Source organism: Cyprinodon tularosa, unplaced genomic scaffold, assembly GCF_016077235.1.
Source record: "Cyprinodon tularosa strain WSP-4 unplaced genomic scaffold, ASM1607723v1 ctg136, whole genome shotgun sequence".
NCBI lineage: Eukaryota > Metazoa > Chordata > Actinopteri > Cyprinodontiformes > Cyprinodontidae > Cyprinodon > Cyprinodon tularosa.
In genome coordinates, this window is record NW_024038178.1 from 255136 (window position 1) to 281683 (window position 26548).

Consider the following 26548-nt stretch of genomic DNA (forward strand, 5'->3'; position numbering starts at 1 on the left):
TTAAAGTCGAAAGTGTGACTTTTTTCTCATATTATACTGAAATAAAAAAATCAGTTAATTCTTTTATTTTTTTTCATTGGCCCTATTTCTCTTCTGTATATAAGTCTACCCATAGATCACAGAGAAGTAAATACCACACCTTTTGCAAATGAGCCTTAAAAATTAGTCTCTCTGCCGAGGGGACTGAGTTATTTTGGACTTCAGGGGGGCTGTTGAAGAACTTTTATAAATGTGGCCACAGCCGTCTTGTATGGTGGATATTAATGGGAGCAGCAGCTTATCAACAGCTCATCAGGTAGTTTGACAGGAAGAAGCACTCACATCCTTGGCGCACAAAGGAGCGTCATCACAGATATTTCCTCCCCACTGTTGTACTTTATAACCACCACTGCTCCCAACAAATAAAAGTGTTATGTGATCACTTCCTTGCCATTTCTCCATTTTTTTTAAATAAAAAACACAAAATACAAATCAATAAATGCATTGTTTTTATTATTTTAATTCAATAAAACAATCCAACTATCATGGCACATTTTCAAATAGTGGTTTGGCAACATCTCAAAAGCTGTTAACAGGAAAGCATCTATGATTTTTCTTAGCTGTAAGTTCCAAAATCCATTCAGCTGGATGAAATACCTTATTAGGCCAAGCATGTTAGTGGAAGGACCTAAAAGTATTTCCTTATCTGTGTTTCCTACCCATACAATGACGGCCAGAGTAACAGAGAGGATAGGAGGTTCTGTGTCTGAAGCTTTTTGCAGTCTTTCCAAAACAGATTGCCTTTTATGTCTATAAGCAGCGTTTTCCAGTTATCAATAAGCACATTCTGACCATCTAAAAAGAACAGTGTCTAATCTAAATAATCACTAGAAAAATACAGAGGTATGCACCCAAAACAGCAAGAACAAAAGTTTCTGAACTGATAAAAAAGTGTCTCAGAATATCCAAGGAAGTGGAGACAATCACAGCTATAGATCTCACTGCGCCTGAAACCAACATATACAGAGAAAAGCGAACTTTTTATCGGTTAAAGAATAAATCCAAAGCGCTTTAAAGGACACCTTAATTGGCATTATATTACGGCAGGTTCTCATTTATTTCTGCTGAACTTTCACTGTCCATAGTCAGCAAATGTAAATAATTCCACAACAAACACCCACCCTGTACAAAAGTTTAATTAGACATGTCTCCAACTGAATTCCCACCACCATTTTTTAATGATGTAAACATTTAAATATTACAAGGAAACACTGGTACCCGACTTTACAGATGTAGACTAACAGCACAATGATATGTTAGAGGAGAAAATCTTCAGTAGTCATGACGGCCATCCATTTTTATTCTTTATTGCTTAAATAGATGAGGTATCAGGATCCTGAAGATCTGAACTGCAGCACTTGAGCTTCACTTCCGACTCCCCATCTCCACCAGTCAGACGCCAGAGGCTGTAAGAACGACGCAATGCGCTAAAATCCATGAGAAATAAAAAATTTTTAGGTTCATTCCTTCACAGCGTTTCATTTTCCCTGAGGAGAATCTTCCTCTGATGCCTTGAGAACAAAAACGGCATCGTCCAGCACATAATAGTCGTTATACATATCGCCTTCGCAGAGGTACGGCAGTCGGGTAACGGCCTCCAGCTCGAACCCGACCCGCTGGAAAACCTCGCTGCAAAGGTTTGTCACTTGCTCCTCCCACGTCTTTCCTGCGATCTTAAGGTGCTCTTTTGGACGCTCCCACTTCCCTCCTGAGAGAAAGAAAGACTGGAGATGAAATCAAAACTGTTAATACAGTTGCAAAGTGGAGAAAATTTTATTTTCTACTGACCGACTTCAATGTAAGGCTGGAAAGGAAGCACAGCAGCCAGAACCAGTCTTCCTGTCTTGGGAATCAAGGAGCTCCTGATGTCCCGCAGGAGAAGCAGTGGATCATCGCAGCGATCCAGCAGGTTCAGGCAGCTGATCACATCATACTGGAAACCAGTATGCTGCCACTCATCTATGCCTAGCAGCCTGTGCACAACACAGGTATACATAAAGGGAAATATATTTTGAGAATAAATTCATAACTTTATCAGAATAAAGTCGTAAAATTACGAGAATAAAGTCGCAACGAGAATAGTTATAAAATTACGAGAATAAAGTTGTCACCGTATGAGAATAAAGTCATGAAATTTTGAGAATAAAATCGTAACACTACGAGAGTAAAGTCATAAAATTACGAGAACAAAGTTGTCAAACTTTAAGAATAGTCATGAAATTTTGAGAATAAAGTCGTAACGCTACGAGAATAGTCATAAAATTAAGAGAATAAAGACGTAATATTAAGAGAAAAAAAGTCCTAAAATTACGAGAATAAAGTTGTATTTTATGACAACTCTTACAAGAAAAACTTTCTTCCGTAAAATGAGGAATGTTGAGCATCATATGAAGTTATACTTTGGCATCGGTTTGACAAGTAATTAAATCTTTTAGCACATAAGCATCAAATTGGGCAGCATATCAAAGTGGACTCAGGTTGCTGTTCTGTGCTGCAGGTCGGCCGTCATATGCTGGTTTCAAGTCAAAGGTTTCTTTCTGAAACTGGTTGTTGTATGATGACTTAATTCTCGTAATTGTACGACTTTACTCTCGCAATGTTGCTTCTTTACTTTAGCAATGCTGCGACTTTACTCTCGCAATGTTGCAACTTTACTCTCGCAATGTTCTTTTACTCTAGCTTTTAGTCAGTTTTAGTTGTATATTCATCCCAAAATCTGCATCTACTGCAGGACATTTGAAACCAATCGTTAGTTCAAATGCAAAGTGTCTGCTATTTTACTGTAAGGAAATCATGTTATGAGTTCTGGTTAATATCATTACAGATTTGTTCTGTATTTTACTTAAAATCAAGAGGAATATTCTGCGATTGTTTTCTCCATCTATCATTGTGTAAATGACCAAGATCCCTTAAAAGCCTTAATTGTAAAATCTTAGACGTTTCTTATCTCACTGACGTGTAATTCCTTCGCTGGAGATGCCACTTCATTGGTGGGGAGACCTCAGTTGCATAGACCTCCCTAAAGTGGACCCCCATGACCTCTGTGACTCCTCCATCCCCGGCTCCAAGGTCCAGGAGCCTCTCTGCCTTCCAGTCCGTCCCGATCCGTAGCAACTGCTGGAACTGGTTGGCAGAAAACACAAACATGGATCCCCGGCCCAGAAACCTGAGGCAGAGATACGGTCAGTTGGGGAGGCAGTATAAAATAACTCAGTTTGAAACCAAAGAAAGTCTCCAACACTCACCCGTTAATGGAGGTGCGTGAAACCAAAGGACTGAGGACACTTGATATCAGAGAGTGATAAAGTTGTGTGAAAAGCCAACTAGACTTCTCCTGACTACGCTTGAGAAATGCCTTGGTGTCAGAGTCCAGGTGGCTCTGGACAAACAGCGGGCGAACAGGTTCTCCCAGCAGGTCGGGACAGACCCTATACCACTAAACAAAAACAGGAAAAAACCAAGACCTTAAATGGGGAGTTAGTTTAAGTAAAAGGGTAAATGACTAAGATCTGTTGCTCATTACATGGCCAAAAAATGCAAATGGGTTATACATGTTTATCTGCAGGCAAAGCTAAATTAAAACAACCCAAAACAAAACAGAGTTAATGTGGGGTTCCTCATGGCTCCATCCTAAAGCTAGGCTTTTTTTGTGCTACTGGAAGTCAAAGGAAAAGAAAATGAAGTCATTTTATTTTACATTTCTATTCAATGGAACAAAACAGGAGTAAACTCTGGTCTTTAAAAGGTTCTAAATTATTCAAATCTAGTCTACTCTTTAGTGTAAAAAAAAAAAATACATCAGATCCACAACAGAAGAGGAAGAAATAAAGTTTATCCATTTTTCTTACACATTTAAATCCAGCCAGACCACTGACATCATTATTAAATGTTTACTTAGGAATTAATGTGATCAAACAACAAAAAGAAGCAAATCATTGAAAAATAAATGTTAATATTAGCTTTTTTGAACAAATAAATGTGTATCTGTATTTTGCACATACACTTTAATACCTCTTAGTGAAATTCAATTCTTTCTTTAGAGTAAAAAAATGTGCATAGCCTTATGTCGGTATGACTCCAGCTGTTCTACGAGGACTTCAGAGGTTTGTTAGAGAATATTAGTTTATAAGAAGCATCGGAAATACTCAGAAAAAACATTTGATTAATCAGGTGTAAAGATGTGGAGAAAATCAGAACAGCCGCAAATGCAGATTTAATTTGCTCATAAAACATTTTCCTGTAGAAACATTAACCGAAGACAATAATGCACATGTTGTGAAGGGCATCCGTAGCTCTGGTTACAGTGCGATCATTAATACAATCATCTAGATCACACGCTGCATTACTATAGTTGTAATAACTAAAGGGACAACTCTTTGGCACTGAGATGTTGGTTCTTTTTCTATGGTCAATATAAATATAGTTGGACCAAAGCAAAATACTGCGTTTTACAAAAATATTGTTTATTTTCTTTGGTAGTAAATTTCTATTATAAATAGCTCTGACCTATTATTAATGAAAATTATTAGTTTTAAAACATTTTTCCCCCCCAGTGTTGAGATCACAGATCTATGATCCATTCTGAAAATTACTGAAGCTAAAACTGTATTGCTTTAATATTTAAATCATAGTTAAAACAGAAACGTAAAAAATATATTCCAGAGACAGTTCAGTTAAGTTGTCTGTGTTAAAGCATGACAGTATAAGATTTTTTTTTTATTAGTATCATTATGTTTTCTGGCTGCAATAGGGGCCATTGGCCCCTGTTGGCCTCTCTCTAGAACCACTCTTGCCTAGGAGTAGCAGCTGTACTCTATAATCAGAGAGCCTGTGACAGAGTCCAGCAATGCATTCTACGGCTTAATGGAGATTAATCGATTACTGAAACAATCGTCAACTAATTTAGTAATCGATTAATCATTAACTGGAGTATAGAGACTCTAAAACATGCCTTTAGCTGACAGAGCGACCCACCTTGAGAAGCAATTATACAAAAATTTTGAAAAAAATTTGCATTTTAGATCAGAGTTCTTCAACAGGGGGCCCTCCACTAAGGGGTCCACGGAGGTACTGCATTGGGGTCGCAAAAGTTTTGGTTGATTAGACTTTTTTTATATCCTTCCCTGCAATTTTTTCCACTAATGAAAATGTCTTTAAATACACATTAACATGAATTCAACACACTGTAGTAAACAGATAAATGGAGGCAGACGATGTCTTTCAGTCATCAATGCACACATTCAGCGACACACAGGAGCTCTTCCAAGCTGGGCACCGTTTCATTCACAACACCTGTCCCATCAACCAGGAATCAGAATCAGAAATACTTTAATATAAATACTTGGCCTGGAAAACGTTGAAGACCTCTGCTTTAGAGTAAAACATTTTTTCATTTGTCAATATCTTCTATCCAGAACTCCTCAAGTGGAAAAGTTTTAGTTTCACAAGGTTTAATTTAGTAAAAAGTCTTCTTTAAGGAACCTTTGTCTATCCGATTATTAATCGATTAATAAAAAAAAAAATCGATTTGCCAAATCATGGTGACTGGCAGCCCTAATGCATTCAATCCCTCCTCACCTCCTGCGGGTCAGCTGCTCCTGCCTCCCCCTCCACCATGCTCATGTAGAGCGAGCGGACCAGCGGACTGCGGATGTGCTTTCCTGTCCACATCCTCCTGATGGAGAGCAGGAAGGCCACGTAGCCCAGCACCCAGGCCACAAAAACCAGAGTCCTTAGCTGCACGGGACACATAATTGAAGAAAAGGGGGAAAAAAAGATGTCTGAGAAGTGAAGCTGACAGAGAGCAACTGCCTCCTTCCAGGAGAAGTTCACACAGCGGCCAGAGATGTTTTCGTTAATAATAAATGGTGACAGAACAGAAGGAGGAGCACACCGACATGTCTCCGCTTTCAAAACAACAACTAAACAAACCTGAGGAGGGCGAGGTGGGCTTAAGGAGCCCTGCTACTGCTTAATTCTTCTTAATCTTCAGAAAATAAAAAGTCATTGTGTGCTGATAGAGAACAAACACTGTCATGCTTGGTTTTTAAGCCGCACGAGCCTCTGCTCTGCCCTAAGAGAAAACAAAAACAAAAGAAGTACTTCCGGGTTGTGCACTTCCTGACCTGCGCGACTAGGATGCGCATAGGTAAGCTGACAGGAGCAGCACTGAAAAGTGGCAATTGAACCAAATAAATAAATAAAATTAATGAAAAACATATATTTCTCCTAAATTAAAATGTTGTTATCTTCTTTTGCCTATGTTGTCTGCGGAAAAGGATTATGGCCACTGAAAAAAATAAAGTTAACAGATTTTTTAATTTTATTTCAGTTTAATTTGGGAAAAAGTCAGAATTCTGACTTTTTTCTCAGAATTTTAACTTTAACTCAAAATTCTGACTTTTTTCTCTGAATTCTGACTTTAATCTCGGAATTCTGAATTTTTCCCCATATTTAATTGAAATAAAATTTAAAAATCAGTTAACTTTATTTTTTATTTTTGAAGTGGCCCTAATCCTTTTCTGTAGCTGTCATTTCAGCGAGCGTTCGCTGCATTTCTCAGTAATGTTGATGCAGAAATTTAACCGAACTGATTCATATGAAAATTTTATCTCTAGTAGGAGAGAAATAAATAAATATTAAGGAGCTCACTCAATTAATTTTTTTAATCGACAGGTCTACGTTAGATTTAAGAATAAAATAAGTGAAAATTCTCCCTTTTTCTTAAATAGAAGACAAACATGTTCTCCATTAATAAACATGCTCTCACCTACCAGAGATAATGATTAAACAAAAAACATGCTCTTTGTTTTTAAACCATATTTGCTCATTTAGACTACAAGTAAAACTGCAACAACTGCTCCTTGTGTTTTATTTTAGTGTGGCAGATTAGATAAGATTTTATGCTTAAATATTGTCAACATTTTCTTTGCAGATTATATATATATATATATATATATATATATATATATATATATATATATATATATATATATATATATATATATATATATATATATATATATATATATATATATATATATATATTTTAGAAGAACTGCAATTAAAAACTGACATTTCCTGAATTGTGCTTCTGTCCATAGTTCTACTTTTCTAGTAAACCTTTCCTGCAATGCATGATATCTTGCTGCAGGTTTCATCTGCACGAGCAAGAGAGAAGCAATAGATTGTTTATTGACTGCAAACGTCATAACTTCATTTTCACCTATGATGAGTCAAGTCTAGTAGTCTAAGAAGGTTGAAGTTGCAGGCAAACACTCTAGATGTTCTGTGCATCTCCAGCTCTGTTTTCAACCTTATCCAGGTCTTCTGGACAATCGACCAATGGAATGGGGAAAAAAACAACATACAGTATATTGCACATAATTATGTTTAATTATTATTTCATTTAAATTTCATTTAAATATTTTATGTTAAAAAGGACTCAAATTTTCTATTTCTGATTTGATTAAAACTGATCACTTCAAAATATGGACTATTCCTGAATCATTAATGTACATTCGCATAAATAATTTGTTGTTTCTGATGGTCTAGAACCGCCAGTGTTTCAGTATGAGCAGGGGTCCAGATAAAATAGTTTTGTTTACATATGTAATTGCAGTATGAAGCCAGCAGATGTCGATGTTGCACAATTTCTATGTCATTTTTATCTATGTAAATAATTGCATTTTCTTTGTCAACATATATTCAGTCGCATAAATTTTATTGTTATTTCCTGCAGATTCTTAAGAGCCTTAACATCAGACATTGTTTTTTGTTTTAGTTTTGTTGAACTTGTCTACTTCCAGATCGACACTGGACAGGTTCTGTAAATGTTGTAGAAACAGAAAACTAATAAATAAAACGATTAATAAATAAAACGAGGACCGAACAGATGATTGATTTCCATTCACATATGAATTTTCGACTCTTATTGAAAAACTCCAAATGTTAATATAAAAAAAACCCAAGACTTTCACGTGACAATTAGGAGCATTATTTTGAAAGCAAAGCGGAAACGCTTCTAAGTTACTCTAATTGATGTTCCTCAGTGAGCGGCGCTCAGTGAGTTGCGCTCCAAGACTGCGCGTCCACATCAGGTGAGAACTCCATTACTTTCTATTAATGTCCTTCTGAAACGTTACTGGGTTCGGTAAATGAGAAGAAAAGGTTTGTTAAACCTCTAAAGACTGAGCTGGAAACATAGTGACAGCAAGGAAAGAAGTTAGGGAAGGGAAAGGCTGAGGATCCCTGAGGATCCCTAACAAATGCTGTTTTTCTCTCCTCGCTTTTCGTAAAATAAACTTAGAGCTTGTATGATAACTTTAATCCATATATTAGGCATATTTATTGATTTTTGTTTTTAATAAATTCAGAAAAAAATCATATATATATATATATTAATTGAAAGAAAAGATATATATATATATATATATATATATATATATATATATATATATATATATATATATATATATATATATATATATATATATATATATATATGTGTGTGTGTGTGTATGTGTGTGGGTGTGTGTGTGATTTTGAATTTGTTAAACACAAAAATCAATAAAAATGCCTATATGTTTTGACTCTTAAGTTTTTCTATAGAAGAAGGTTTCTCTACTATCACTGCAGCTCCACTGAGCCACTTGGGGATAACAAGCCAGATTTGGAGCCCTTGTTTACATTCTGGCTCATGTTAAGCAGGATCTGTGCAGTTGTTTACTGCCTGGCAAGGTGCCTGGCTGCTTTTAGATCATGTGTCAGAGGAGAGACATGCATTGGCATCTGCTGCAGGGCTGCAGTGCTGGACAACCACCTGAGGTGGTACTGACTGTGGTGCTGCTTCAACCAATCCGCACTGCAGGTTGGATTTTAATTCCAGGCTGATTTGTCAGTGGCAGAAGTAGATAAATCCCCAGAGACAGAAAATACTTTTTTTTGGGGGGTTCGGTTAGTTTCTTTTTGTAGTGATTCTGCTGTCAAAAAGAGGTGATTTTTAAGTAGCAGCTGCCTCAAAGTATTAAACACAACTAAAGCCTTTTTAGAATAAACTAGAAAATTGCTTAACTACTCTAAATAAATCCTTTCTAAAGTTTTTTTTTGCAGCAGAGGAAGAGAAACAGATCAGTTTCAGGCTTGTGACAGAGCAAGCTTCCAAGTTAAGCTCTTATTATTTGGGGTTTTCTCTGCTTTTAATGTATAACTGATGTTAGAGAAAATAAAATGTTTCAGTGGATTCAGGTATTTCAACCAACAACTAATATATGACTGACAATTCATATTAACTGTTAGATATATTCCATGTGTTGCAGTTTTGTAAAGGCTAGGCCATTAAAGTTCTAAAGATGGGGATTCCAAACCTGACAGTTCTTTCACAGACCGATAACCTTTGTAAATAAGGAGCCCACTTTAATATGTCACCACTAAGAAAAAGATTTGAATTTATTTCATTTTGTTGTAGCAAATAGAGAATATCTACAGTCACATAAATATTTTATCTCAATTTTAAGACTTATGTAAGTTTATTACATAAAGAAATCCCACTTATTCCTTTTGGATGAATTTTAAAACCAACCTATTTTGTAAACTTTACATGAGGAATATTCAATTGTATGATCAACTTTATTTCAGTTACATAATCATCAGTTTTTATATTTAGTATTAATAAAGTTTACCTACTTAAAATGACTAATAACGAAGGTATTTATGTTAAATACATAACGTTTGTTTGGGTTCCATAAAAGCAACCTTGATTTTTATGCAATTCAATAAATAAACTTTATTTCTTCGAAATAAAAGCACTTAGTGATAGTAGGATCAATTCCTAATGGATAAAATTAATGTATTTTATATAAATAAGCTATATCAAAATATTTAGTATGCACAGTGTAAGGTTTATTTAATAGATTTGTGTTAAAAAGTAAATGGGATCTTGTTTTGTAATAAAATTAGAGATGCAGCGATTCAGTTCCCCCCCCATCCAATCCGATCCGATACCCGACCTGAGTGTATTGGCCGATATCCGATACCAATCTGATTCAACTGTGAAATTAATTCACCATATATATTGATATGGAAGTGAAGGTTTTAGCCTTGAAATAAACACCGTTAAAAAAAGGTAACAAATGAACATAAATAAAAATGTCCCTTGTATCATTTATTTAAAAAATAAGCAGCAAGAAGAAAGAAATAACAGTTCCATGTAAAGTGCACTGGATTGGGTCTCCGATATCCAAAATCAAATCACCAATATCTGATCTAGCTAATTAGTCAATATTTAATATCAGATCCATGTATTGGATCAGTGCATCTCTGAATAAAATGACATAGAGTGAAATATTTTTATGAGTGTACAGCCTCAACCTACAAACATTTATTAAAGGGCCTTTTAGTTTCTTACAATACTTTTAATTGAAAGCAAAGAGTAAATAAGTAAAATACTTTATTTATAAAGTTCCTTTTACACCCGGAAGGTAATACATAGTGGAAAAAGAAGCATAAAAAGCACAACAAAATTTTGGCACAAATGCTGAGATAAAATAATTATGTTTTTATTCATTTATTTATTTTTTTAAGTATACCCAGAGAAGTTCAAGAGGGGAAACAGTTCTTTGAATGAAAGGCACCGTCCCCATTCAATCGTTGTGCTTGCACGGGGAACAGTTAAAAGACTCCGGGTTTGGAACTGAAGGCAACAAGCAGCAGAGTGTTTAGCTAAAAGCTGAAGCAGATAAACAGAAGGCTTCCCATTTAAAGCCCTATGGATGAGAAGAGCTTCTTTAAACCCACTTCTACAGGTGCTGGTCATAAAATTAGAATATCATGAAAAAGTAGATTGATTTCAGTAATTCCATTTAAAAAGTGAAACTTGTATATTATATTCATACATTACATACAAACTCATATATTTCAGATGTTTATTTTGTTTAATTTTGATGATTACAAATGACAACAAATGAAAATCTCAAATTCATCATATCAGAAAATTAGAATATTACTGAAGACTTATAGAAATGAAAGGATTTATAGAAATGTTGGCCAACTGAAAAGTATGAACATGAAAAGTATGAGCATGTACAGCACTCAGTATTTAGTTGGGCCTCCTTTGGCCTGTATTACTGCAGCAATGCGGCGTGGCATGGAGTCGATCAGTCTGTGGCACTGCTCAGGTGTTATGATAGCCCAGGTTGCTCTAATAGTGGCTTTTAGCTCTTCTGAATTGTTGGGTCTGGTGTATTGCATCTTCTTCTTCACAATACCCCATAGATTTTCTATGGGGTTAAGGTCAGGAGAGTTTGCTGGCCAATTAAGAACAGGGATACCATGGTCCTTCAACCAGGTACTGGTAGCTTTGGCACTGTGTGCAGGTGCCAAGTCCTGTTGGAAAATGAAATCTGCATCTCCAAAAAGTTGGTCAGCTGCAGGAAGCATGAAGTGCTCTAAAACTTCCTGGTATGTGGCTGCGTTGACCCTGGACCTCAGAAAACACAATGGACCAACACCAGCAGATGACATGGCACCCCAAACCATCACTGACTGTGGAAACTTTACACTGGACTTCAAGCAACGTGGATGAAGTGCCTCTCTTCTTTTCCTCCAGACTCTGGGACCTTGATTTCCAAAGGAAATGCAAAATTTAATTTCATCAGAGAACATGACTTTGGACCACTCACCAGCAGTCCAGTCCTGTTTCTCTTTAGCCCAGGCAAGACGCTTCTGACGCTGTCTGTGGTTCAAGAGTGGCTTGACACAAGGAATGCGACAGCAGAAACCCATGTCTTTCATACGTCTGTGTGTGGTGGTTCTTGAAGCACTCACTCCAGCTGCAGTCCACTCTTTGTGAATCTCCCCCACATTTTTGAATGGGTTTTGTTTCACAATCCTCTCCAGGGTGCGGTTATCTCTCTTGCTTGTACACTTTTTTCGACCACATCTTTTCCTTCCCTTCGCCTCTCTATTAATGTGCTTGGACACTGAGCTCTGTGAACAGCCAGCCTCTTTAGCGATGACCTTTTGTGTCTTGCCCTCCTTGTGCAAGGTGTCGATGGTCGTCTTTTGGACAACTGTCAAGTCAGCAGTCTTCCCCATGATTGTGTAGCCTATAGAACTAGACTGAAAGACCATTTAAAGGCTTTTGCAGGTGGTTTGAGTTAATTAGCTGATTAGAGTGTGGCACCAGGGGCCATCAATTTTGAACCTTTTCACAATATTCTAATTTTCTGATATGATGAATTTGAGATTTTCATTTGTTGTCATTTGTAATCATCAAAATTAAACAAAATAAACATCTGAAATATATGAGTTTGTATGTAATGTATGAATATAATATACAAGTTTCACTTTTTAAATTGAATTACTGAAATCAATCTACTTTTTCATGATATTCTAATTTTATGACCAGCACCTGTAAGATCCAGTGGAAGTTATTATAGAGACTGGCTGTCATGTTCTCAGTAGCTCACAGAAGTGAAATTATGACCAAAATACATGAAAAACACTTTCTGTTTCTGCTGTTTTTCACATTTAGAAACATTTCCAAAATAACATTAACAAGAAAGAGAAAAAAAATCTGATGTTTGCATCAAATGAACAAGACATAAAGCGGTGCAGCTTAATGGAAAATAAAACATATTTTTAGGACAACACAGAAAGCATAGTAGAATGACCTTTCCTCTTATTATTGTTTTATTTCTACTGTCTTTATTCTGTTTTTTTTATTGTATTTTGTCTAATGACTTACTTACTAAATTCTTTACTATTTTCTAACTCTTTGTCTTATATGCATGTTTGAAACAGTTACTCTTAAATATGGAACGATGTGTTTCAATGAGATATACTTGTAAAATTTAATTCATTTCAGTTTATTTATATAGCGCCAATTCACAACACATGTCATCTCAAGGCACTTTACAGATACAATTTAACCAGATCATACAGTCAAATTGTAAAAATTAAAGTGAAATAAAAAAAAATACATATAATAACAATGTTCATGCAATGCCACCCCTGACAACAGGGCTACACTGACATGGAGGCAATTTGATCAGGTAGTAATTAAAGGGTAACTCAAACAAGACATTATTGGGGCTGGTATCAGACTTTCATAGTAAGTATTTAAGTATTCTTAAAAAAACAACAACAAATATCTGCAGCAATAGTGCTCCTTTAAAATACTGCAACAGTGATGCCTCCCGCTGTTCAATAAGATTCAATAAGTAAATGGGTTTATCTCCTGTTTATTGCCCATCTGCTTTTTATAGCCTGATGGTGCACCAAGCTAATATTAGCTGGGTACTATCAGCAGAAGCAACTCAACCGTACGCAGTCAAATCCTCCTAATGACAGAATTGTTTGATTAAGCTGTGTTAAAGCAGAGCAACATCTAAAAGTTGCAATCAGTGAATTAAATGTAGCCCTGTGAAAGAGTTTAGGTCAAAATGTTTAAAAAAAGTCCCTTTTTTAATGTTCAGAGGCATGTTTCCATGGTAATGATGTAGGTGATTAAGTGTATCTTTAAAGGGAAAGACTTAAAGGGATTTCTCTCTGTGTATTTTCAACAGGTCACCTGCATTGTGATGGCAGGTGGGGCTACTGGTGCCACCTTCATGCTAACAGAAATGGACTATGACCATCCTCTAAACCCTTCTGCAAACTAAACCATCAGATAATGGACCTGAACGCCGGTGCCAAAAGGAAGGCTATATCCCTGATCACTGAAACCGATTATAGATGAAGCTTAAACATATGTTTTGATATTATTTAACAGCAAGGATTCTGGGGTTACCTTCTAATATGCAGACAGAAGTTTGCTGAACATCTGTTTATTAGAGAGACAGAGAAACAAGCCGCCTCTGCCTCCATCCTTTGGACAAGCTTTGCCTCTATGGTTTCATCCGCAGCCATGGGAAAGGAACATGATCTGCTGGTGGCTGCGAAGAATGGAGATCTTCTGCAGGCGCACAAGCTTCTCTCTAAAGTCAAGTGCAACAAAACTAGTGAGTAAAGGTTATGAGAGGCGGGTAATGCTGTGGTGTGTAAAGATGTTAGAGCTCTGTTTGTTTCCTCTAGGAAAAGCTACCGCAATCAATGCTGTTGTTACTTTCCAGCTGTATTTGGTTGGAATAATCACGGCAGCAGGTTTGGCTGTTGACTGTAAAAATAGCAGCTATAACCTAGATTTAAATGGAATCAAACTGCAGCATCAGCTTAAATCCAAGTCCTCTATCTTGTGGGGTTTAAAAAGGAATTGATTTAGCTGGAGTTTGTTTTTTTTTCTGCATGTATTCTGAATTGAACAAAAAGCCTGGTCTTTTTTAGTGTTGCATTGTTATAAATAACTAAAGTTTTTGTTTTGGCAAGAGTTACGGAAAGTAAGGGAAACGCTCGGCTGGAGCATCTGTTTGTGTTGTGATCTCAGTGACAATCTCTGGGAACAAAGCAGCAGCTGTTAAAGGACAGAAGGCGCTAAGTGAGCGGCCACTGCTTGGCAGGGAATAATTAAAGTGGTTCTGTTTGCTTTGGTTCTTCTCTGTTTATCTGTCACTTTAGCAGTTCTTAAAACAACCTCAAACAGGAGGCAAAAAGTTCTGTGCTGTGTTATATGAAGGCTGTGCTACACCAGGCTTTTTCCCAGGTTCAGTATTTTAAGCTTTGGAAAAATAATAATTTTTAAAAGGAAAAACAGATCAAACATTCTGTAGAGCCCTGATATTCATTCTTAATGAATGCTTTTTATTTTGAGGGCGGGTGCTGTAACTGCAGATTTTAACGATCATTGGTATATCTGAAGGCTGGCCACCTGACAGCTTTGGCTGGGCACAGGACAAGATAATCTTAGATGGGCCCCCACTCATGACATTTATTCTTTAAAGACATGATTAATACTGATACTGTATTCCATTAGCTTCTTTCTCCATTCATAAACCCTCCACAAACCAACCCTATTTGCACCATGCTTTAAATCTTTTAAACTATACTTGTTTGCAACACCTTCTAAATTACTGTATCTTCTATCTGACAGTGACACAATGTCTCCATTAATTCATTTCTTGGAGCAATAGATAAATGAATCTGATGTCTTCAACAAAGGCTATGAAAAAAAGTATTTACTTATTAATAAAGAGTTTTAAGGTGTATAAGTTGTTTGCTTATTTAAATGATTCAATAAATCCTTTATTTTGAAATTTAGAATTAGCCACAGCGGTTTAATCGCTTGAAAATTTTGGGCCTTTTTGCTTTCCGTATTTAACAGTTTTTAGAGCCCAAGCTTGGTAAAACAGTCTGATTTGGTCAACCAATTTATGAGGATTATCTAAAGCTGGTTTTCTACAGGTAGTATATATAATATCCCCACAGGGATAAATAGATCATTGTAATATTATGTACATTTGTATCCCAAGACCTCATTGCATGTCTGGAGAATCTTGATGACTTTAATGAAGACTTTGTGCCATGAGTCTCTAAAAGTCCAGCTTTTGCGAGGAGAAAGACACTCTTCTTTTTTTTTTGAGGTTTGCATTTCTTTCAAAGTAAGCCTTGGCCTCTTCCCTGTATGATTACTGACTTTACCCTATTCTTGTTTTTAATCCTCTGTCCTGTTTTGCTGAAATAAGTCTGAGTCATTCTGTTGTTCTCTGGCTATGTCTAATGGTGCTTCATTGACTATTTTTTTGTTGTTGTTGTTGTGGTCCCCTATATAAAATCCTGATAAGTATTCCAAATTGCTCATCTACAATAAATAAAAACACAAAGGAATTAGTAACCTTGATGGGTGCTGGTGCCTATCTGGCGGGGTACACCCTGGACAGGTTGCCAGTCCATTGCATGGCAACACAGAGACAAACAGGACAAACAACCATTCACACTCACACCTAAGAAGAATTTAGAGAAGCCAATTTAACATAACAGTCATGATTTTAGACTGTGGGAGAAAGCCGGAGTACCTGGAGGGAACCCATGCATGCACAGGGAGAACATGCAAACTCCATGCAGAGCCTGGAACCTTCTTGCTACAAGGCAGCATTGCTACCCACAGCACCACTGAGCAGGCTATAAAATTAATTCTCTATTTTTTATTTTTTTTTTCTGTTAAAAATCTATATTTAAACATTTTGTTCTTTGACCAGTACAATCAGCAATCGAGACTTTGTACTTCATTTGGTATATATGCAACTTCATGGTAACATGCAAATTATGAACTGCACTTATCAGCTATGGTAAGTGCAATTCAGTGAACTAAACTCCCTACCTCCACTACACAGAAAGGTGCCCTAGAGTTATTTCTAATGTGCTTTTATTCTTTATTTATTATTAAAAAAGTTAGGTTTCTCTATTACTGTAATATAAACCAAAGGATTCTTTAAAAACTAACTGAGAGTAAGCATGAGTCATAACCAATATGAAGTTATACCAAGATTAAAAAAGATTGATTTTTGAAAGTTCAAAAACTCTTTACCCCTATTGCTGTTTACATTTGCTTTGTTTTTCGTTTGTTAAAATATTCAGTTTGATTCTTTAAAACAAGCTTGGTTGTTTTATTTCTTCATCTATTGACCAGAAAACACTTCTGCTGGGTATTTGTGGGTGTTTACAGATGACAAAACTTATTTCTCAAAGGATTTGAATTGATCAGACTTAGAGTTATAAATTGGGTATTTAGCATGTCCATATGACACGCAACTAGACAGGCAAATTAATCAGCTAAAATCTGAAAAAAATTTTGTTATTGCAAAAGATATGAGCATGTCCTGTGTTCATACTTGCTTGGTATTAACTCATCTTTCCATGAACGGATGGATGATGTCAGACTGCAGAACTTGCTGCTTTAGTAGAATTACGACGGACGACTTAAATTTTCTCATAAAACTTACACTGCTGGATATTTGTTTTAAGTCTTTGTTTGAAAGAGAGTTAAATCAGTCAGTGCACCTTACCCAATGAACTAGCACAGGGGTTCAAGCAACAAGTCGGCACAGTGATTATGTAATAAGCTCAGAATATAGGACCCAGTATTCAGGTGAAACAAACAGTGGAATACTTGAAAAACAATTATTTAAACACAGGCAGACCTGCTTAACTGCAGCGACTAGGGTGTCGGAAGCAGGAACGTCTGTTGGAGAGAAACACAAGTTTGTGAATGCAATAATCTGATGGAAGATGATTATGAATGCTCGAATCACTAACCTGGTGTGACAGTTCAGTCCTGTGCCCAAAGAACGGGGATGGTTCCAGCCAGTCGACTGAACAGAAGCAGTAGTTGCTGCCAGAGGGTTCCATACCTTGGAAGGCTGCAGAGCTGACAGGAGATCAGATCCAAGTAGACAAAGACAGACAGGACAATCAAAAGGGCGAAGTCAAGAGGCAGTTCCAGGTTCAATCCACAAAACTATCCGACAGGAGACCAAACACAGGTAGGTAGGCAAACTAATAAGACAGGGGCAGGCGAGCTCAAAGTTCCCAAGACAGAAACTGATCAGGATCAGACAATCAGAACACTTAAGTAACGCTAGAAAACTCGTTACTCAAAAGGCTCAAAATTAATCTGGCACTGTTGGCTGGGAAACAGGCAGCCTAAATAGGAAATTGGAACAGGTAAATCTGATGAGTGAAGAGGAACGGGGCAGATTTAGGGAAGTGAAAGGAATGATCAATCAAGCCAGCCACTAGTGCCAAAATCTTGACAGATAATGTCTTAAACAACTGATCGACTGTTGTACGTGTCAATCATCGTACTTGTTGAGAAGTAACTGACTGCCATCTTTAATGGTACTTTTACCTTTCATGTAAGTCGGGCCAGTCATTGGTCAACTGAGCTGTAGTTTTAGAACAAAAATGGTGGAAATTGCATCTGCCTCTCTGTCAAATCAGCCATGTTTGAAAAAAAATTAAAAGGCAGTTTCTTTACAATGAAAAGACTTAAACTTTCATGATAAATGATAGGTATGGTCAGTTTGTTCGATTTCTCTAATAGCCCCAGCAGCACAACGGGGAAGCACAATGAGAACGTAAAGATACGATGTCCAAGGCCAGCTAATAAACCTACAAAAAAGTTTGTTTAATATGTATTAATTCACTCTATATTTATAACATTGTCTTTTTGATTTTATTTTCCCTGAATCAGTATCGAGGATTCCCCTCCCTCCATGTTAGATTGATAAATACGACTTCACCCATGGTTGAATGATTTCAGCACCTTCTACGGTAATCCATCCCACCTGGTGATTTGGTAGTTTTTCCCACACAAACCTCGCAGTACCTGATGCTGTCAGAGCATTGCTATGCTCTGACGGTGTCAGCTGTGTGTCCTCTGGCGATCTCCTCTTCAAGGGGGGAAAAATGGGTGCTATTGCACTGTCAGTAATGTTCTGGATGATAAAGTAAGATTCTTTTGGTTTTTAGAAGAATTTTTTTGCTTAGAGGAAAAAGTAGGTGGACTAAAAGTAGGTACTATATATTGCTCCACTTGTTAAGCTCCTTACATAGCTTCTAAAAATTTATAAACACATTTATTAAAATAAGTTATACATTTTGCACCTCTAGAAACAGTTATAAGTAAGTTTTTCCAGCATTCTGTTGAGGCATCACACTAAGGCCTCCCAGAGATGCTCTCATCTTTTCTCTCTGTCATGCTCTCACTATGACACGTAGCTTTCAGCTCATTCTCGAGAACTCTTGCAGGGTAGAATTCATGGCATGCTCATTTGTCAACTTGGGCAGAGCAACGAATGTCCAGCAGCAGCAGATCAGATGCTGCAGCTGCTGGAGAGGGCTTCACAGACGACCTCCCTTCTCTCCTATTTACAGAACCCTGTCAATAAGGCAGGATGGAATGGCTTGTATGATCTACTTTTAAAGGACAGAGAAACAACCAGTCCAAAAATAAGGTTATATTGAGAACTTGTGCTACCTGTTTACTAATATAGACTTACTCTCGATAAATGGTAACATAATTTTTCCCCCTAGTGGTAAAAAACACAACTCAATGAATACCCTACCAGAAACTACTTTTGATGGGAAAAGATTGCCACTAACTGAAAAAGCCATTATAAATTGTGATGAGGTTGAGTCCCACTTAAAAGCTTAAAGACTAACACACAAACTCTCCATCTGGATCTCTATTGTAAGCTATCCCTCCATCTTTCACACCTTTTTCCCCTTTCACTTACCTCATTACCACAAACATAAAGAACTATATCATAAAGAACTATGCATATGGCCTGTCATAAAAAAAATACTCTTAAAAGCCAATAAAAAATGTATCTGTGCGCTCCTTTAAAGGGGCCCTAAATTGACCTCTTTGCAAGTTTTACTGTCAGTCTGTCGGCAAACCCTGTCCATTAGTGCAGAACCTGTAGGAGGTCAGTTAGTTTTTAATTTTATAGAGCTGTTAAGCAGATCAAACCTTTCAACAAACTTCAGTGTAAAACTTTAGGCCTCATGTAGGTTCTGAAAAAACAATCTCCTCTTTGATTAAAGGTTCAAAGGTACAGGCATACACTGTACCAACAAATTGAAAAGGTAATACATCGATTGTTGTGTACCCCTGTTGGCACTTGGCGTGCTGTTAGAGGAACATACTTCTTCATGAATTACTTGCAAAGTAAGTGTGAAAAAATGAACATATAGGGCTAAGTAGCATAAAAATCCCCAAACAAAAGTTGTTTAAGGACAGGTGGGAGTTGTTCACTCAGCAAGCTGGATAAACCCTATTAACAATACTAATAAATATTAATAAAAAATATAAAATAAAACTCCATTATCGAGTTTTCTTATGATACTGCCACCTGTGGCCAAAACACAGAACTGCAGCACCTTTCTGCTCCTTTGTCGTAGGTCACTGGATTTAGTCGTGGATTTGCTATTGGTGTCTGAATTGAGCATAATTTCAGTCACTTCTCGGTATCTACAAAATCAATCTTGGACATAACACTTTGATTGTTTGCTAGCTTGGACCCATTTAACATGGACGACCTTGACTTCACATCCACAAAGCAGCACTGGAACTTCCATCTTTCCGTCTTTCATTTTTTTTGTGTGTTTCCTGTTTTGCCAGTATAGCTCTGGGAATATGTATCGAAATAGCTAGATGAAAGCCCAACAGACTTACTTTCACAAGCAGACCACTATGACTGTTGCCATAAGGTTCTGCTTGGTGTATGTACATGAAACTTTATTGAAAATTATTTAGTTAGTAAAATTGTATACAATTGAAACATAGACAGAAAAAAAGTGGTGTGAAAGAAGGAGGGGATAAGAACTATGGGGAAAGAGAAAGAGATAACAGACAGGAAAGGGTGCATGAAAATAAAATGAAGAAAAACAGAGAAAATAAAGAGAACAGCAAAAATAGACAACAGAGAACATATGCAGTAACTCCTATAAGTCTGCTTCTTCCCCTGTATGAGATGAGAGAGACAGAGAAAAGAGAAGATAACAAGAGCAAAAAGCAGAAAAGAACCAAAGTAAACATCAAAAAAGCTTCAAGAGCAGTGGGTATCCTTTAGATATCGATGTGTGTTGAAGTCAAAACCTATGGTGATTACACAATATTATAAAGGGTGGAATATATCTGTAGCTGCAAAGAAGTATTTAGTGTGTATCCATGAGCACCTGGAACCAAACTTCCATGGTATGTATGCATAGGCTTGCTCATGTATCAAAATTTACAAAGCTTCTTTAGAAGGTATATATGCTTAATAGCAGGTGTGGGCAGCCCCAGACTTGCCCTACAGGGCCCAGGACCGCAAGGACGGGACCGAACACTCTAATGCCCTAGACCCCCATCGAATGCCAGGAACCGGCCTTCCCCATCCCAGCGGATGGATGAGACATCAAAGCTCTAGTACGGGAACCAAAGGCCAGAGAGCCTATTTTCCCCGAAGTACATTCAGGAAAAATTGAACTAGTCTGCTCACGAAACAATATTTTAGTCATAAAAGGATATATTTCAGTACAATCTTGCATCATGTCTCTTTAATGTGCATTTCTTAGCTTTTGCACTTTCAGTCACTCCAGCTAATTTTCTCTAAAAAACAACTGTATGATAGTTTCTTTCCCAAGATATGAATATTTAACAGTGTAAACAAACTCCTATTTTTTAAATTTAGCTATCAGGGTTTATATGAAATGTTTCATTCGAATTTAGAGATCAGGCCGGTAAAAAAACAAAACAAAAACAACAACAACAAAAAAACCTTCCCAAATTCTAGAGTTTTCTGGGGGTTTTTTCTGTCCGAGCTAGTAAATTTCAACTTTTAAATCAAGATTATCCTGAAATTATACTGTCTTATCCAATCATAATTTTGATTCATGGGAAAGATTTTCCCTATTCCCTCTGGTTTTTGTTTTATGGTATAAATTATGACTGAAAACTCCTGTTACATTATTGCTTTAAAAAGGTTGTAAAGACAGTGCTCCTTCTTGGATGGTATTAAAAAAAGAAAGAAAAAGCAAAAAGATTTAGGATCCACTGCTCTAGTTTAGTTATTGAGTCTGCAACCTCATCCAAAAACACCTCTTTGCATACACTTCAGCTAAATAAAACTAGTTCAGAGCCGTAATTTTACGTGACCCTTTTAAACAAGACAACTCATGATTACTGAAAAATATCTACAGCAGGAAATGGAATGCCATTAATAGAGAGCTATAATTTTAGTAATATTTTAAGGTTTAAGAAAAAAAAACTTTGCAAAAAGACAATGGTATTGTCTTCTATAGGATGTAAAAATTAAAGCCTTTTTTTTACCTAATGAAAAAAATAGATCTCAACAACACATTACAGGTATTTTTACCGTCAATATTTATAGAAATTCAATCAATTATTCCACAAAAAATCTGCATAAAACCTGATTTTTTAGATCTCTTTCATGATTAAAACTACTAGCCCAGTCTTCATTGTTTTTAGTAATCAAGAGTCATTGTGAGAAAGTCCAAAGAGCCACTTACAGGTCAGGAGCTACAGGTTGCAGACCCCTGACCAAAATGCTGGAGAAGAAAAACTATTAAACAGTAATTTAGAAGTCTTTCTGGGACAGCACAAAACTAAGCCAAACTCTACACATTTCATACCATCTATATAGTTATGGAGTTAAAAATGTAGTCCATTTTACAAACATTCTAACAAAGATCTTTACACTACCAGGTATATACAGTGCTTGAAAGTTTACATACCCTTCTAAATAAAATCAATCAGCTGCTGGTAAAATAAATTTAAATTGAAAAAATTATTAATGTATAAAATTGTAACAAATGCAAATCATGTCATTGATTCTGAATACATATTTAAAGATTGTTTTATAGTTTTTTTTTTCCAAAATTTTTTTAAATTAATATTTTATTCTCCTAAATTAGGATTTACCCAATTTATGTTTCTTGTTGCTATTTTAGTTTTCCATCCATCCATCCATCCATCCATCCATCCATCCATCCATCCATCCATCCATCCATCCATCCATCCATCCATCCATCCATCCATCCATCCATCCATCCATCCATCCATCCATCCATCCATCCATCCATCCATCCATTTTCTTTCACGTTTATCCCAAGCAGAGTGGGGTGCTGGTGCCTATCTCCAGCTGTCTATGGGCAAGAAGGCTTTTTTTTTAGTTTTGTGTTATTTAATTTCTAGTGTGAATTCATCATTTCCTTTAATGGGAGGGTGTGTAAACTTTCAAGCACAACTGCATGTCACCAGTTACATATGGGCTGCAGGGTCTCTTAATGAGGCTGACTGGGAGCTTCCAGAGTGGGACATACCCCCCTAGCCCCCACCACCACCACCACAACACAGGTTGACTTGATGGACATGAAGCTGAGATGGGATGTTTCCTCTCTAATCAGCCAACTGCTGACATCAGGTCAGGGCTCAGTCAATAAGAGTAAACTGGCTCTTTTTGCTCTCCGTTTGCAAACACAGCTCATATAGAGACACTCTGAACAGCAGTGTATGGTTTACAGTTTAGAATATTTTTAAAATAGAAAAACTGGCCTCGATTCTTAACACAATACTTTTTAAATTGTGCAATGCACTGTGAATGAAATCAATGAATTCAATGCAATGAAATCAAACTAAAGGTCAACCCCTGCTGTACCTTACATTTAATGCTCAAAGTTTATTCTTAGTTTATTGATCCGAAATATATTCAAAATCAAAAGAATTATTGGTTCTGTTTTAGAACAGAAAAAAAAAAAAAAAAATTTCACTCAAAAAATATGATTTGTGATATGTAACCCCCCCCCCCTAGCTTTTAATGAGAAGGCCTAAAACACAGTGAAACTGACCATATTTGCTATTTTATTGCAATTAAACCTGCTAACAAACTATCCTTGACCAAGAGTCAATAGATAGATAGATCAAATCATCCCGCCTTTCTCACACCTTTGCTTCTACTTATTTGCCCAAAAACAGACTATGAGTGGGGATTTTGGCCACTGAAGATCAAAGGTTTTAATTTTTTCCCCCATTATTCCAACAGGTTTTGATTGGCTGATAAGATGACCCTCCCCTTTATGCCATGCTAAATTTAAAACCTTTTGGGTCTTGGGCTATTTCAAGTATTTAACCTCACTATAGTGGCCATATGAATCATATGGGCATTGTTCTGACAGGGACATTAAGAAGTCCATGTTAGAATAGAATAGAATAAAATAGAAAATCTTTTTTTGTCCCACAATGGGAAAACTCTGGTGTTTACAGCAGCAAGATTATATAAACAAAGTCACATAAATGTGGACCTTAGAAAAATGAATAAGAATAACATAATAGTGAATGGTTAAAAGATAAACAATAAAATACTGTACTGTAAAGTGTTTTAATAATATAAAACTGTACCTGGAGAATAAATAACCATATATGGCCATATATGACATTTTTACAGTAATGGATATTTGACAGTAAAAACAGCAAAAACAGAGATGTGCAAAATTAAAGCAGTGTTTTATTTAACTAATTAAGGTAAAATTGTGCAAAATCAGCATGAATGTAACAACTTATTGAAGTTTTTATGTCCTGTCGATCCAAATGTGAGGCAGAGGAATGGAGATTTTTTGCAAAGGTTTCATAAAAGCAAAAAGATTTCAACATGAAACTGAACCAATTGTTGGGAGAAATGTGTTTAGATTTTTAAAACACTTGGATTTCACCATAATATCCTCACAAAATTTCATAAAATTCAATATCTAAAAACCTTTTATTTATTAGGGACTTACCAGCTGACCAACCAACACGGATCAATCAAAAGCCAAGCTGAATTTGGATCCAAGGTAACTTCAACTTAAAACAATAAAACAAACTGTTTGCTCCTCAGGCTTGAGACAGGGTTACCCACATGTGAGGCCTTTAACCCATGCCTCCTCCTGCTCCTCTCCTAAAGTGTCCTGGGGCCTTAGAGAACTGATTACAGGTCAGCTCCTTCAGTAATGATCTGTGATTGTAAATCAGAGGGAAAACATGTAAAGCTCTTTGTAAACCGAGGTGGTAAAAGGTCAACAGCAGTGTTAATGGTTTCAATAGGTTTTATACCATCACTAAAGATGTCGACGGAATTCTTTTTATTACATGTAAAGAAAATCCATCTTTTTTTAATAAATTCTTTTACTATTTAAAGTAGCTACACCCAAACATGTCCTAGTGTTCTACTTTCTTAATGATTTTCAGCTCTACTTATTGTAATGAGTAAACCTTTTTTCCCACCTAAAGATAATAAACTCAACTTACTGCACTTCACTTAAACTAATGACAATTGGAAAACCTTTTGTACGCTGGCTAAGAGCAGCTACTGATTTTTTCAAATTTAGATCATTATCAAATCAATATATAAAAATGACACCTTGATCAGGGATCTATAACAGTGTGAAAAAAATAAGTGAGTAAGTGCATTCCTTTAACACTTTGAAAACGTTGAAGACCCCTGCTGTAATCAGTTAGCTTGGGGCAACCCCCCCCCCCCCCCCCAAAAAAAAAAAAAAAGGCATGAATCAAATTGATTATCCATCACCAAGGCTTTAACAGCTTGGAAGTGTTTGCAAAATGTGTTCGTTTTAAGAATGGGAGGATTTGGCACATCTATCATTTTTTTTCCAGCCTTAAAGACTCTTTTCTGAGTCGAGCAGCAACTCCATACATGCATGTTTTCAGATACATGATTTATGAGTGGATATATGTGCTTCAAAAATGTTTGCCTCCTTATTGCTAGTCTTTCTGCTTACCCCTGCATCCAATTAGCCGTGAACCAGGCACACCCAGGTTCTTCTCCTGCCTCTTGCAACCCCACCCCCCACCCCATAGTCTTCTGCTTTGAATTAGGAATTACCCATCTGTCCTAATGTCAGATTAGAAGCCTGTTTCACCTAAGGACACCCAAGAAGAAGCAAAGTTGTGTATGGTTGTGTAGAAATGTAAAGAAGAGTTGTTGGTCTTATGCACATATGTATGTTTTGATTGTTTATTCCGTTATTCCCTTTAACCTTTCCTTCCAGTTCACGTGTATTTTGCCTATTAGATAGCAACTATCTGGGATTAACAGCCTTGGCTGGCTAGCTGCCATGCAGTCTGTAAAGGGCTTTAGGTTTACCTGCTCTTGCTTTGTATCACACACACAGACGCACACACCAACGCACTAATCCTGAACCTTTACCTCCCGTGACAGATGGAGTGGCCTGTCTAGGATTGCTCGGGAATTTACCAAAGGAATTAACTTGTGTGTCGGAGGATTTTTGTGTCGGCCTGTGTTTGTGTGTATTGAGTCAAACGCATCACTTAATTTAGCATTAACAACCTTTTATTGCTGCCTTTAGGCGACACATAGCTCAGTCTGGAACTCGTCTTCATCTGGTTTTTGTCTTCTGAAGCTAAATAAAGCAAGTTGCCAATCAGCCAGGTGCCTAAAACTACTTAAAGACAATCCCTTACAGAAAACCTGTCTAAATTTTCATGTAGGTCCACCGAAGTCTCTTATACAAAGTCAGCAGATTGTCTGTTAGGTTGTTTTTTGTGTAAAAAAAAAGACACGATAATTGAGGGGGGTGGAGGGGCGTCTACTTTACAGGAATTGATCCGTCTCAGTCTCAGGCAGCAGTAATAGGAATCAACCATAGAAAATCCTGTTTTGTTATTCAGCTTCTTTCTTTTCTTGTTTCTTGCTTTGCTTTACTCTAGTCTTAAGACTAAAATAAAAAATGTCAGGATAGCAGCCTGCTTCCAACAAATTAGAAAAATGATTGGAGCACATGAAATTGCTTTAATGGCCTCCTCTTGAGTTGTGAGATTTTTCCGCATCTTCTGTCTTAAATATTTTACTTCCACACAGACAAACTGTATGTAGATTATGTCGATCTTTTAGCTACTTTCTGACTTTTCTTATTTATATTTTCGATTACTGTCAGAATGATGAACTGATCTAGGTACCCAGTCTACTTCCAAATACATGAATTTATGCAAATAATGAGGTGCAACTGTAAGGGATGGCTACTGATTGGATTTATGTAACTGTATTTATAGTTAAAC

The 26548-nt window shown here is 36.6% G+C and overlaps 2 protein-coding genes across 4 annotated transcripts in view; one reads left to right on the top strand and one right to left on the bottom strand.

The window, feature by feature from the left end:
* Positions 1-465: 465 nt before the first annotated feature.
* On the bottom strand, positions 466-6139 carry mettl9 (methyltransferase like 9). 3 transcript variants are annotated; one of them, XM_038277940.1, is made up of 6 exons: positions 5971-6139; positions 5617-5775; positions 3285-3475; positions 2996-3205; positions 1828-2012; positions 466-1747 (listed from the first exon to the last, which is right to left on the bottom strand). In XM_038277940.1, the coding sequence occupies exons 2-6, from the start codon at positions 5707-5709 to the stop codon at positions 1518-1520; spliced, it is 909 nt and encodes a 302-aa protein (XP_038133868.1). In that variant the 5' UTR covers positions 5710-5775; positions 5971-6139; the 3' UTR covers positions 466-1517. The 3 variants fall into 3 exon arrangements, with proteins under 3 accessions (XP_038133868.1, XP_038133869.1, XP_038133867.1); XM_038277941.1 differs by having other exon boundaries at positions 5617-5778; positions 5983-6136; XM_038277939.1 differs by lacking the exon at positions 5971-6139 and having other exon boundaries at positions 5617-5964.
* Positions 6140-8066: 1927 nt separating this feature from the next.
* si:ch211-119c20.2 (caskin-2) overlaps positions 8067-26548 on the top strand; it is a 74013-nt gene continuing 55531 nt past the window's right edge. Inside the window, 2 exon segments of the mRNA XM_038277942.1 lie at positions 8067-8138; positions 13605-14039. Of these exon segments, the coding sequence (XP_038133870.1) occupies positions 13928-14039 (112 nt within the window). The 5' untranslated portion in view covers positions 8067-8138; positions 13605-13927.

What these genes read in the sequence shown, in the direction of transcription:
- mettl9 (XM_038277939.1), bottom strand. Translation starts at nt 5,790, where the DNA reads ATGTGTCCCGTGCAGCTAAGGACTCTGGTTTTTGTGGCCTGGGTGCTG. An exon ending in CTCCAGCGAAGGAATTACAC is followed by an intron (nt 2,013 to 2,995) that starts GTCAGTGAGATA and finishes TGTTGTGCACAG; the next exon opens with GCTGCTAGGCATAGATGAGT. An exon ending in CCAGCCTTACATTGAAGTCG is followed by an intron (nt 1,748 to 1,827) that starts GTCAGTAGAAAA and finishes TCTTTCTCTCAG; the next exon opens with GAGGGAAGTGGGAGCGTCCA.